General features: G+C 47.3%; 1 protein-coding gene across 1 annotated transcript; it reads right to left on the bottom strand.

Moving 5' to 3' along the window:
- Positions 1-1,738: 1,738 nt before the first annotated feature.
- Positions 1,739-12,653, bottom strand: LOC118257948 (shugoshin 2-like). Its single transcript, XM_035566410.2, has 9 exons — positions 12,408-12,653; positions 11,952-12,095; positions 10,790-10,965; positions 10,462-10,524; positions 9,610-9,704; positions 7,804-8,072; positions 5,221-7,185; positions 3,961-4,087; positions 1,739-2,031 (listed from the first exon to the last, which is right to left on the bottom strand). The coding sequence occupies exons 1-9, from the start codon at positions 12,436-12,438 to the stop codon at positions 1,902-1,904; spliced, it is 3,000 nt and encodes a 999-aa protein (XP_035422303.1). The 5' UTR covers positions 12,439-12,653; the 3' UTR covers positions 1,739-1,901.
- Between the last annotated feature and the right edge of the window lie 804 nt (positions 12,654-13,457).

The raw sequence follows: 13,457 nt of genomic DNA, 5'->3' as shown, positions 1-13,457 counted from the left end.
TTAACAACAGCATGTAAAAAGTGCACCTAGAAAAGTTATTTCTGAATACTCTGAGACAATGGAAATATCCATCAGAAATATCTTGAGATCTATGTGCCTACCTGCCTGCAGACACAAGTAGCATGCCACAATCGGACAGGTCATAATCCAACAGCACCTCTGACAAATTGTCTTGTTACTTACTAGCTCCTACCCAGCCTCTGGCATTACAGAATACAGGAAGAATCTTAGCCCTTTTCAGGAAATAGAACAAACAAATAAGTGGGAAATAGAATTAAATCTTATACTTTTTGTTTTGTTTTTAATTCCCTGACAGTATAGCTTTCCTTCTGCACCAACACAAAATTTCCACCTTCTGGAGGACTCCATAGGGTACAGCAGGACCCAATCTATCCATGTGAACCGAAGAGTGCTGCTGTAGTACTGAGGAGAGAAAGCAGTATTGGCTCTGCATTAGTAGGGGAAAAAAAAGGCAGTGTGATCATAAGAACCCTTTGCCTGCTCTGCCATGGAGAATGAGGGAACTACTTTTCCTGCTTCTGTGGATACTCATTCCCTCTCCTTTATGGCTAATATGTTCCCTTTTCTCCCTAACACTCACTCAAGCATTTAGCATCAATAACCTTCAAAGTTAAACACCAGTAGGTCCTATCAAATCAAGAGCTGGAGGTCAGTGGACACTCAGTGTGCAACGGAACAGAGCACAGGATTTCATGAAACATGATCATCTACTTTGCAGTGTACCAGCTAACTCACAGAGCTCTTGGACCCTTGTGGCTCCCACTAACATTAACACCACCTTGCACCAACACTCCCAGCAGTGGGAACCAGCAAAAATTGTCCTTAAGCAAAGTATAGCCTAACTTACCTTTAGGGCTGACACTGATGTAGTTAGATGCGTGCATGTTTCATGCTTAAGATTGGTGGTGGAAGGCTGTTTTCAACTCCACAGAAATACAAATCCTCAGACAGCAAATACAGTGAGAGGATATACATCAGTTCTCTGACATGGCTCCCTTTGAGAGCAGCAGAGCTCTAACTTCTAGGGCTGTCCAAGGCTTTAGCATTCAATCCTAAACATGACTCCCCAGCAACTTGCTGCCCATACAGAAGCCACCTTCCACCAGGAGGTAAAACTGGGCAGTACATTAGCCTCCTCTTCTGCTTGCTGTCAAAGCCCAGGCTGCAGCACTCTTTTGAAACCCCAGGCAGCAGTCTTGTGATATCTGCAGTGCCAGAAGATGAGCCCTCCCCTCCAAGGTGTATTCTTTCCAGGCTTGTGTTGAGCCAAGAGAGGAGTGGCAGAGCCAGCTATCTGTCTACGCTACCAAAACAGGAGACAGAGATTTGGCCAGCCTCTTTTCAGTGGTTTGTGGGGACAGGACAAGAGGCAATGGCCAAAAAATGGATCACAGGAAGTTCCGCACCAATATGGAAAAGAACTTCACAGTGAGGGTGACAGAGCACTGGAACAGGCTGCCCAGGGAGGTTGTGGAGTCTCCTTCTCTGGAGATATTCAAGGCCCGTCTGGACGCCTACCTGGGCAGCCTGCTCCAGGGAACCTGCTTTGGCAGGGGGGTTGGACCCGATGATCTCGAGGTCCCTTCCAACCCCTACAGTTCTGTGATTCTGTGAAAGCCACTTACAGACAAAGCCTTTGAAAACAGGCACCCCAGCACTGGGGGGAGGACGACCAGAGACAGATCAAATGTCACAGAGCTTTTTATACTGTCCACACAGAATTTATTTATACTTTAAAAAAGCTACACACAATACTAGATACATTCTAGCAAAGACACACAAGCCAGGAGCTTGATGGCTGCCTATTGACCACTATTTCACTTCTGGCTCCTTCTCTTCCCCTTCTTATCAGCTTGCTTGCCTTGGCACCAGTACATTATTCAGAAATCTTCTTTTTCCTCTTTGATCTTCTTGGTCATTTCCTTGGCTTTGATCTTTTTCTTTGCGCTTTTGTAGATAGGGGAATGGAGGAACTCCGTGTTTGTAAATGGGTCACCCCGTCTCAGTTTGCTGCAGAACCAAAAGGGTTAGACTGAACCATCAAGAGGTTTTTTGAATACACATATGATTTTAGTCTCTAAAGTTTGTTTTTACTGAAATGCTTCCACCATAAGATGACTGGGTAGTACAGTTTATTTGTTGTCCCCTACTGGATCAGCTATACCCAGAGTACTTTCTGAACCATTATAACTCATTTCTCACATGAAATTCACACTGCAGTACTTTTCAGGGAAAAACACAGCATCACCTAGCCAGCACAGGCATTGTTTTAACAAAATCAATTTAACAAAAGACATCATTTTAGGAATTCAATGCTTCTGTGCAGTAGCTACTAGATATACAACAGTTTCTTTGGGAAAAGATGCAGCTCCTTGCTTTGGTACTCATACCTGCCAGCAGCAGCAAACATTACCCAGCCTGCGCATGGGGTGCGGTGGTTTCAAACCAATGGCTAGCTAAGCTCCAACACACTGTTTTCTCACTCTCCTTCCTCAACAGAGCAGAGGGAGGAAATATGATGAAAAACAGTTCATAAGTTGAAATAAGGACAGGGAAATCACTCACCAATTACTATCACAGGCAAAACAGATTCAGCCTAAGGGAGATTAATGTAATTTATTGCCTACTACTAACAGACTAGAGCAGTGGATACTAAAAGCAAACTAAAAGAAACCTTCCTCCCATCCATCCTCTTCCACCTCCTCTTCCTGAGCAGTGCCGGTGAATGGGGGCTGTGGTCAGTCCCGAATGATTCTTCTCCATCGCTCCTTCACGGTCACTGTCTGCCCCACTCCAGCATGGGGTTCCTCCCACAGGACACAGTCCTTCCTGAACTGGTCCTGGGCAGGCTTCCCACAGGCTACAGTTCTTCAAGAGCTGCTCCAATAAGGGTCCGTACCATGGGGTGCAGTCCTTCCGGAACAAACTGCTCCAGCATGGGTCACTCACAGGTGGCAACTCCTGCTCCTCTGTGAGCTCCTCTCCACAGGCTGCACTTCTGGCCCAAAGTCTGCTGTGGGGGCTCTCTCTCCAAGGGCTGCAGCCTCCTTCAGGCCATATCCAACTGCTCCACCACGGACTGCAGCATGGAGATCTGCTCTGGTGTGATACACCACGGGCTGCAGGGGGACAACCTGCTCTGCCAGGGGCCTCTCCACACGCCACAGGGGAACTTATGCTCCGTACCTGGAGCACCTCCTGCCCTCCTTCTTCACTGACCTTGGTGCCTGCAGGGCTGTTTATCCTCTACATTCTCACTCCTTGCACCCAGCTGCTGTGCTGTATCTTTTTTCTGCTTTCTTAAATACACTCACAGGTGCAAGCAGCACTGCTCATTGGCTCAGCTCTGGCCAGCAGCAGGTCCCTTCTGAAGCCATCTGGAACTGGCTCTTATCTATCACGGGGCAGCTTCTGTACTGTTCTCACAGAGGACACCCTGTCAGCCCCCCTCCCCTACCAAAACCTTGCCACATACACTGAATACATGGGGAGACACCCTCCTCAAGATCTTGCATTCCTTTCACTGAAACCTGATTAAAATGGAAGTATTACTTAATTGTTGTTTAGAACTTCAAATAGCACAGAACAGCAACAAGGAAAAGCAGGGCTTTCCCTTTATTCTCTTTATTTATCCTACATTTTAACCTCATGTTAATCCCTCATTAGCACTAGGCTACCACATACAAAGTCTGCTACGAGAAGTTTTGTTTGGTGAGGGAAATTGTTCTTTGCCAGCTTGTTACCAGAAGCCTGCACATGCATCTATACTAATGCAGAATTTCTGCTTAACCACCCTGTGGCAGAAGGACTCACAGAAACATGAAGGGTAAGAGGGACTAAAGACAAACAAAGCAACAAAGGATCCAGCCCTGGAGAGCAAGTGTATGAAAGGAGAGCAGCACAAGAAAAGTCATGGGAAGGAATAGTTTAAATCCTAACCTGTTGAGTTTGGGCTCTGCATAGCAGGTTGGTTCTCGTCTCCGCCTGATTAAGCGCCCTGACACTTCTTCTGAGTTGGGGAGGGACAGAGTCCTGGCATTGGTCAGGTCCTGTAGTGGTTTGGTCTCTACAAAGAGAGACATGCACATATGAGTTGATCAAAGTGTTTCCAAATCAAAGTAATCCCTTCGAAATATAGCTGCCAAACAGAGAATGTCAGCATTACCAGGTTTCTCTGAACACCGCATAATCCTGAATCTAATCATGTCACCTCTAAACTCAGGAGGCCATTCTTGTCCCGAAATCCCAGAACTGCTTTTCAGAATTCAGCTCACTGATCAAATTAGGTTACTCACTGAAAAATATTGCAAATACTACAGTCACTAATACTGCAAATATAACTGGGCCCAGCTGTAGCAGCCTCTCCTTGCAGAAATTGTAGTTGACAATTCTAATGCCCAGAAGTTTACAGGTTGTAGAAATCAAGTTTAAAGCACCTCAACAACCTAGGAGACTTTCAGCAAGGCTTCCTGCAAAGCAGGACCATGCCAATGTTTACTGCAGCTTTCAAAATAAAGTCAGCCAAGAAGGCAGAACAAACTTCCCCCCTTCTCCACAACCTCACACAACTGTTTACAGAACATGCAATAACAACAAGCTCCTGAAAAGAATCAAAGTAACTACTGCTACCAGACATGGGATATACCTCCAAATCCTTTGGGAAACAAAATGCAAAAAAAAAATTCCCAATGGGGGAAGAAAAAAAAAAAAAAGCTTGTGTAGCTCCTGAAGAATTTTCATTGATGTTACCACTTAAAAGTATAAAGTCTGAACCCTTGCAGCATTAACCATTCGAGAGGAAGAGCTGTTATTTTTAATCATACCCTGTGCCCCAGTACTGCCAACTCCAGTGGCCAGGGTTAGCATCAGGTTATGCCTTTCAACTGTTTGAGCAGGTCAGTTTTTTAAATTGACAGGCATGCCCTGTAGATAGCAAGAGTGGAAAAAAGAGAAGACTTGCAGCACGTGGTCTTAATCTCCCAGTACCTATGCATGAAAGAGCAACCAGAAGTTTCTACAGGAAAGCTGATAAACTACAAACAAATGCAACCATGAAAGTGACTGGCCAGCATAAGTAGAAGCATAAATTGTGTACTGAACATTGACCTTTAACTCCATAAACCATGAGAGTATAAGGACAATCTGCATCCTTTGGTACCAGTCTCCAAACACAGGTCCCTTCCCCACCCCACCACCTACCAAGTTTCTCCGAAGATGAACTCTGGGAATGATCTTCAGAACTTGACCCATGCTGGTTTCTTTCCCCAGGTGTTTCTTCTCCATCCCTTTCTTTAAAAACCTGAGAGCATTCTGGCCAAAGAGAGGATTTCTCTGGGATTCTGTTGCCCTCAGTACTTAAGCTCTTGGAAACCAGTAGACCTGTAAGGCCAGCACTGAAATGTAAAGCTGCAGAGCAGACCACAGAAGAGGACTCAAGACTTTGTGAAGAGCCCATAAGATTATTTGTACGTGATATCTCAGCTATCTGCTCCTCCAGGGAGACAACTGGCTCAGACAGCAGATCTGCAGTGCAGGGAAGCTTCCCCATCAGGACAGTTTGCTTTGATGCAAGTTCCACTGAACTTCCAGGGAGCACACTGGCACCATTGCTCTGTCTGGTGAGGAAATCCATCTTTGGAGGAGTAGGGGTGTTCCTGTTCCTCCGAGGCTTTGCTTTGGGATCAGCCCCTTTTTGCCAAGCATTTGTGGTGTCATCTTCAGCTTGCTCCTTTTCTTGAAGGTCCCCTGTTTCTTTTTTATTGTTCTGAGCAGCTATCATCTTCTGAAGTCTGGGAATTTTGCTAGCTTGGCTCCCAGGAATAGACCTAGAAGGTACAATTTCATTTCCTTCAAAATTTGTCTGGACACTAGCCAAGTTTCCTGTAAGATCCGAAGGACAAACGACATAAGTCTTCCTGCTACATTTATCTAGTGAATTCTTCATGCACTCCTTAGCTACTTCTGGAACACCTATACAAGATCCAAAATTATCTTCATTTCTCTGATCACTACAACCGCTTACCCTGACAGTCTTCCTCCTGCTTGTCTGGCTTCTTTTACGCTGTTTTTCAGCTTTGGCCTCTGGTATCTTCACATTGCTTACGAGAGTCTCCTCAGAGTCATTTCTTTGCCTAATTACTACAGTTTTTCTGTTGGCTTTCTGTCTGATGCTCTTTGTGCTCACACTTGGTAAGTCCTCCTGTAAAGCACATGCACGTGAAGTCTCATTCCTCAACAAAAATGAGTTTTGTAAAGCGGATTCATCTGAGGGAACTTTATGACTTGAGAAAGCATGAACTGGACTTTTTAATAAATCCTCCATGCTTTCGAACTCAAAGACAGCATCTTTCTTAACTTGTTGCGGTAAGTCAGCACTTCCAAGACTATTCAGTCGTGCTGGATTCACGACGTATGTTCTTCTGGGAACTCGGACTTCATCAGGACAATGGGAATGTTGCTCCACAGCGGAGCCTCTGTTCTTCCTCTCCAAAGACCCCACACAAGCCTTCTGCCTCATATCTGAGGCTTCTGACTCACTAGAACATGTTGCAACTTTTGACTGAAAAAGCTTCTTTGCATTTAGGGTACTCTCTTCATCCTGAGGTATATCAGGGCTATTTTCCACATTGTTTTTAATTTTATTTCTTTTCTTTTTTCCTGTGCTTGCCCTTTTAACAGTTTTTTTCTCACTAGTTTTACAGTTACCCTTACTTTTAACCTTTACAGGAATAAACTCCAAGACTTTGGTATGGCTGGGATCTATTTCAACACCACACCCAGTTTCTTCAGCCTGTGGCTGATCACAGCAAGTCTCTTTACCCAAAGATATTTTATTGGGACTAACAGTGGCTTGAGAAGATGAAACCAGGTAGCTGGGAGATTTCAGCTGTGCCTGTGTGTTGCTCTTGCTGGAGCTGCTGCTGTCCTTAGTCAAACTCCACTGGGTTGCCTCAGTAGAACTGACATGTGGGAAGGTATCCTCACTAGAAGATAGAGTGCTTGTTGCAAACAGGGTGGAACGCTTTCTTCTCTGAGTAACATGCCCTTTCGAGAGACGATCACAAAATTGCTTCACCATCTCATCACCTTCATATGGAAGTGGCTGACTTTCCCAAGCAAGTGCTGGCAAATCATTGAGATTTTGTTGAGTGGTGCACACGGGCTCTGTTGGAAAGACAAAATTAATTCCTAAGACTGAGGAACATAGCAGACAGAAGTTAGCTTTCTCAGTACCACTAGATACATGTCCTACACACTACCACAAAGCCCAAAGATAGAAAAGGCATGGTTTTGTTCCACAGGGACTCCCCAAACTCACCATAGTAACAGAATTGCTCAGCTGACTTTGCTCAGAACACAAAGGCAGCCTGAAGCGAAATCCCTTAAACAGCCCTAACATTTAGGGATGCTCAGGATCTACATGAAAGTTATTCATATGGCAAAGCCACGTGGAACAGGAGCTGCGCACCCAGTTACATTCTGGGGAATAGCACCTTCAAGCACTTCTGAAAAGTCTTATGTAAGCTCAGTCCCTATTATTCAGAAAGACTAACAAAAAGTCTTGAGATACTGTAAATGCCAGTCATTCCCACTGAGACATCCCATTCTGGGATACCCATAGCTCTGGTAATATCAGTGTCACTGGAGCACATAGTTCCTAGTTGTAATCAGAAGCTACCGGGGCTATACTTAGGAGCAAAGGGGAGCTATGGTACTACACTCACACACAACATCTACACACATGCCAAATCATACCAGAACAACCACAGAAGATGCACACACCTCCAAAGAGAGAAGAGTCAAGGAAAAGCTCTTGTGCTTCCATTGCTTCACTCTGCTTCTTCCCATTTTCTTCCTGGTGGGACTGAGGCTTCTCAGCAAACTGTGATGGCAAAGCATCTTTGGAGACAACAGGCACAATTTCCTGGGGCTTATCAGAAGCAGATCTCCGAAGACTGACCGAGGACTTCCGTACAGCTGTGGATCTGCCACCTTGCTGTCCCACATCACATGGCTTTGAAACGGGCACCCTCAGTGGCATCAGCTCACCACTGGTGAGAAAGAACAACAGTAGAGCATGTTTCATACCTGCAACAGGCCTCAGAATCCAAAAGAACAGGGAGGCAGTGGAGTGACCATCCCTGGGGGTGTTTAAGGAAAGATTGGATGTGGTGCTTAGGAACATGCTTTAGTGGGTGACAGCAGTGGTAGGACCAGATGATCTTGGAGGTCTTTTCCAACCTTAATGATTCTATGATCTACTGTCTGTGAAGCAACACAGAACATGTGCTGGGGAAGAAAACTGTTTTTTCTTTGTGGCTGGTGAGAACTATCTGAAAGTCATGTGTTGCAGTGGGTTTATGTGGCAAGGTTTTAGCAGCAGGGGGCTGCAGGGGTGGCCTCTCTGAGAAGAATCCAGAAGCTGCCCCATGTTAAATAAGGACTGGTTTCAGACAGCTCCAAACAGACCCACCACTGTCCAGAGCCGAGCCACTAAACAATGTTGTTTGCACCTCTGTGAGAACATGTTTAAGAAAGGGAAAAAAACTGCTGCACATCAGCAGCTGGCAGAGAGGAGTGAGAACCAGCCCTGCAGACCCCAAGTCAGTGCAGAAGGAGGGCAGGAGGTGCTCCAGGCACAGACCAGCAGTTCTTCTGCAGCCTGTGGAAAGGCTCCTGGTGGAGCAGGCTGTCCCCCTGCAGCCCATGGGTCCCACACGGAGCAGATCTCCACGCTGCAGCCTGTGGAGGAGCCCCCCGTGGAGCAGGTGGATGTGGCCTGGAGGAGGCTGCGGCCCATGGAGAGCCCCCGCAGGAGCAGGCCCTGGGCCGGAGCTGCAGCCCGTGGAGAGGAGCCCACGCAGGAGCAGAGGGTCTGGGGGGAGCTGCCACCCATGGGGGACCCGTGCTGGAGCAGTTTGCTCCTGGGGGATGGATGGACCCCATGGTACAGAGCCATGTGGGAGCAGTTCTTGAAGAGCTGCTGCCTGTGGGAAGTCCTTACGGGATCAGTTCAGGCAGGACAGCATCCCGTGGGAGGGACCATGAAGGAGCAGCAGAGGAGTGCTACAGACTGACCACAGCCCCCATTCCCGTGTGCCGCTCAGTGGGTAGGAGGTGGAAGAGGGTGGATGAGGGAAGGTGTTAGTTTGTTTTCCTTGTTTCTCACTTCTCTAGCTTTTTAGTAATAGGCAATAAATTTTATTAGTCTCCCTATGCTGAGTCTGTTTTGCCCACGACAATAAATTGTCAAGTGATCTCCCCATCCTTATCTCAACCCTTGAGCTGTTTTCATCGTATTTTCTCCCCCTTTCCCTTTGACGAGGGGGAGTGAGAGTGCTTGTGGTAGAGCTCAACTGCCCAGCTGGGTAAAACCACCACATGTGTTTTCAAACACAGGAGGGAGAAGGATAAATTCATACAAAGGCTTGGCACTAGGGCAAGTAAGACAAAAAATGGCAGCAGAAAGACACAGGGTAAGGGAAAATATCAAACTGGTGTTTTAGAGAAGGTACCTCATGGGAAAGTGACAACTGGGCACACATACAAAACACAAGGAATTTCAGAATCTGACATTTTAAGGCCCACCTCACAAAATGACCATCTGCACTAACATCAAACCAACTATCTTCAGTTATGCTGCTCTTCCGGCCACGGGACAGGGATGAAGAACTTGTATGGAGCTGGAGAACAGAGAAATAGAAGGGTGGCTTAGAGCTCTTGCAATCACCTGTGCAGCCCCTTGCACAGAGACAGCAGCAACTCAGTTTCACCCAGAAAACTGTCAAATATACCAGTTACCCTCTTCAATTTAAAACTGCACAACCAGAGGTCCCATCCTCCCACTCCAAGGTTTCAAAAGAATGCAGTCCCTTGCAGAAGGCTGCTTGTCCAGCTTCCAGGAGGATGTTTGCAGGCACAGGCCTTGGCTCGTACAGCTATTTGCTGGTTTACAGAAGTCATTTACTGCAAGTTATGCTCAATGAATTGCAGCAGAGTCAGATTCTGCCTCCATAGGCTTAAGAATAAACGTTAGGTAGTTCAGATAATCTGAGACTAGGAAGTAAGAAGGTTTCCCCCAAACACCCCAAGTGACATAACATACCTGAAATGTCTTATTCCCTATTCCAAGTCACCACGGCAACAGACAGCACCAGCATGCAAAAAATCACAACCTGGCCTAAGCAGAAGTCTCCTGGTCAATACAGACAATGACCCAGAGGAAGACAGTTTATAACTGTAGCCTCTGCTGTGGAAGTTACCCAAGATGCAACCGTAAAAATCATTAGCACCAAGCTAAAAATGAGAATGCAGCCAGCAAGCAAGCCGATAAAAACAGAAGAAATGTCAAACACTTGAAGGGAGCAGGCGACACAAAGCAAGAGAAACACAGCCTCCTTTCTAGCACAACTAATGCACTCACATTTCCCCACGGTTTACCTCAGACAGCCGAGCCATCTTAACTGCAGCCACAAGGTTTTCAAGTTCTTTCATCGTGTTATTCTAAATTGAGGTAATAAAGAGAGAAACAATAAGTTCATTAAATCTAAACATCCGTTCCAACAAGGACAAAGGTAGCCAGAAAACAAAAGTACAGCCCTTCTGGGAAGACCACAGCTTAGAAGAAAGATTAAACACTTATATGGAGACTTGTTTCAGATGCAGAAGATACAGACAATCAGTGACAGCCCACACACCTCTCCCAAGGCTGAGGTACAAGTACTGCCCACCACCCCTCTCCATGAAGGCCCCTCTGTTAGTGCCATACCAGGAAGCAGAGCTTGTGCCGCAGCACGGCATTCTGGAAGTGGCAGTGCTCCACCTCCTTCTGCAAGCTGATCTTCTCCTGGATGAGCCGCTGTGCATTGGCTTTCTCCGCATTGAGGGCCAGTGCAAGTGCTTTATTGTTGTGCTTTAGGGAAACTTTAATAGTGGAGGAGTTGTCTGTAAGCAATAGATAAGTAATGCAAAGAATCAGCACTCAAGGTCTCATCCATGCCTTCCTCTTCCCAGATGAGCCTCCCCTCAGGCTCAGATCTCTACAACTCAGTAGTCCTCTACACAGTCAGTAGTATAATTCCTTCCCATACAGAGGTAACTGGGAATTCTCCAAACAGCAGCAGGGAAACTTTCCATAATAACCTTCTACACTTCAGACACTGACACCTTCTCCATTCTCAGAGGGTCATGCTCAGTCAGCAAGCACCTACTTCAGTTCTTAATGAATGATGGTATGCTTCAGAAGCTGAGTACAGACAGATATGCTTCTGGTTGAGCAAGTCAGCTACAGCTCTCAGTCCTCATCTCCATCCAAAAAGGAGAAGAACCTGCCTTCCTCTGCAGCATCCTTTGAGCATATTTAAAGCCTTATTTCCCAATTTCAAAATAAATAAATAGAAGTAACAATAACATTTAACTTTTTCAAGGTAATCCAAATAACCCTATGCATTACTTTCTCAGTATTCCCCCCCACCACCCAAAAAAAAAAAAAAAAAAAGAAATCACAGTTGAGCTAGCTTCTGCAATAGATTACATAAATATCAAAATACTTTCTACACTTACTTCTGGTGTTTAGACCCCCAGCATGGATCCTGAGGACTCAGCTACACAGAGTAATCTAATGCCATCGGAAATGCTACTAGAGCAGCCTGCAACGGCCCCAGCTGCTCTTTGAAAGCAGCACGGTTCCTCCACAGCTTCTGTTATACTCGCCAGTCACATATACCTCGGGCACCTTCAGGCATCTCAGGGCACTCCACGCTGCTCTGCGGGGTACTGAATTCTCCAGACACCCAGAGGCCGATAAGCCATTGTTAACTCTAAGCTCCGGGTAAGAGACTGCCTCCCCACCCCACCTAAGGCCAAAGGCACAGTTAAAACCTAATGCAGCAGGCGGCCTCTACACATGCTGCAACGCGAGATATACTCACTAAGGATTTTCGTTTTGATTTTTGACGCGAGCGATGCATTCAGCTTCGCAGTTCTCAAGACACCGTTTTTCTTCTCCCGCATCCGCTCCCTCACACCGCTCAGACTGAAGGAGGGCATTTCGGAAGCCTCCTGCGATGCCATGGCTGGAGGGAGCGACACGGAGCAGGGTCAGCACCCGCAGCAAGCACTCCCCAGCAAAACCCTACACTCTTCCCGACAAGAGCTGCCTCCCCTGGCGCCTCCTGCCCCGCAGGGAGGACGCGGCCACAGGCACGGCGGACGTGAGAGCCCCCCGAGCCCCCTGCCTCGGGAGCTGCCCCTCGCGGTGCGCGGGGAAGGAGGTACCCGAGGAGAGGCGGCCCCGCCCGCCGGCAGATTTTTGAACGCAAACAGGGCGGCGGGCAGCCCGCCCCTCGCCCCGCCCCGTCAAATGGCGGCCGCCTCCCTCAGCCTACCGGGCGGACGGAGGCGGGGCCCGGCTCGCATAACGGCTCCAGGTCCGCCGGCTGAGGGTGCCCGTCCTTCGGTCCCTGTAGGGGGTTACGTGGCAAGGCTTTGGCTGCGAGCGGGGCTGCGGCGTGTAGAGCCCGCGGTGCCCGTGCTGCTGGGCTGGGCCCGTCCAGGCCGCGCCGCCATGTTAGGGGAAGTGCTCCGCGCTCGGGACAGGGGACCTGAGAGCCACCTCAGCGCAGCCTCTGGCTGCAAGCACCGCATCTCAGGCCGTGCTCGTGGGGCTGCAGCGTGGGCACTGGGGGCTGCTGCTGACACCCGGCCCCAGGCGCACACAGCTAAAACGCTCCTAAAAACGCCTCAGAAAAGCCAGAAAATTGGTTTAAAGCACAAACCCCACCCCAAAGTTAGGGCTTGGGCATCTGCAGAACTCAGCACCAGGGCCCTAGCCTGCAACTTTCTCCTAAAGAAAAAAAAAAAAAAAAGTGACATTTTACAGCCTTTTAAAAGGTTGATAGCCCACACCTGATAGTGTTTAAGAGACATTTGACCAATGCTCTTACTAATATGCTTTAACTTTTGGTTAGCCCTGAAGAGGTCAGGCAGTTGGACTAGATGAACTTTGAAGGTCCCTTCCAACTGTTACCATAAAAGTCGGTCAAAGAAACTCTCTAAGACTCAATTTGGAGTTTTAGAAAGCAGGCTGGATGTGCTGGACGTGCAGGGGATCGGATCCTCCACATTGTGTACCAAGTTGTTCAAACTATGGGGGTTATATACAATCAAAACATAAATATTCATCAAACTTTTGTGAAATAGTTAACATATTCACCTGTAACTCATTAAACTCTATAAATGTGTTTGACACATGCATTTGTTTCCACCAGTGGTCTTTTGGGGGTCTCTGGTGGTCATCGGTAGTCTTCCTCACTGTGTTCACTGCTTGAACCCAGTTCTTGTGCATGCTCAGGCTCTCGTTCTTTCTTATCATACTGTTTCAGCTTAGGCATGCATATTGAGCTTAGTCGGTTACACATCCAAGGACATATACACAG

This window comes from Cygnus atratus, chromosome 6 (assembly GCF_013377495.2).
Source record: "Cygnus atratus isolate AKBS03 ecotype Queensland, Australia chromosome 6, CAtr_DNAZoo_HiC_assembly, whole genome shotgun sequence".
NCBI lineage: Eukaryota > Metazoa > Chordata > Aves > Anseriformes > Anatidae > Cygnus > Cygnus atratus.
Note: the sequence above shows the minus strand (reverse complement) of the source record. Positions and strands in the feature narration are given on the sequence as shown.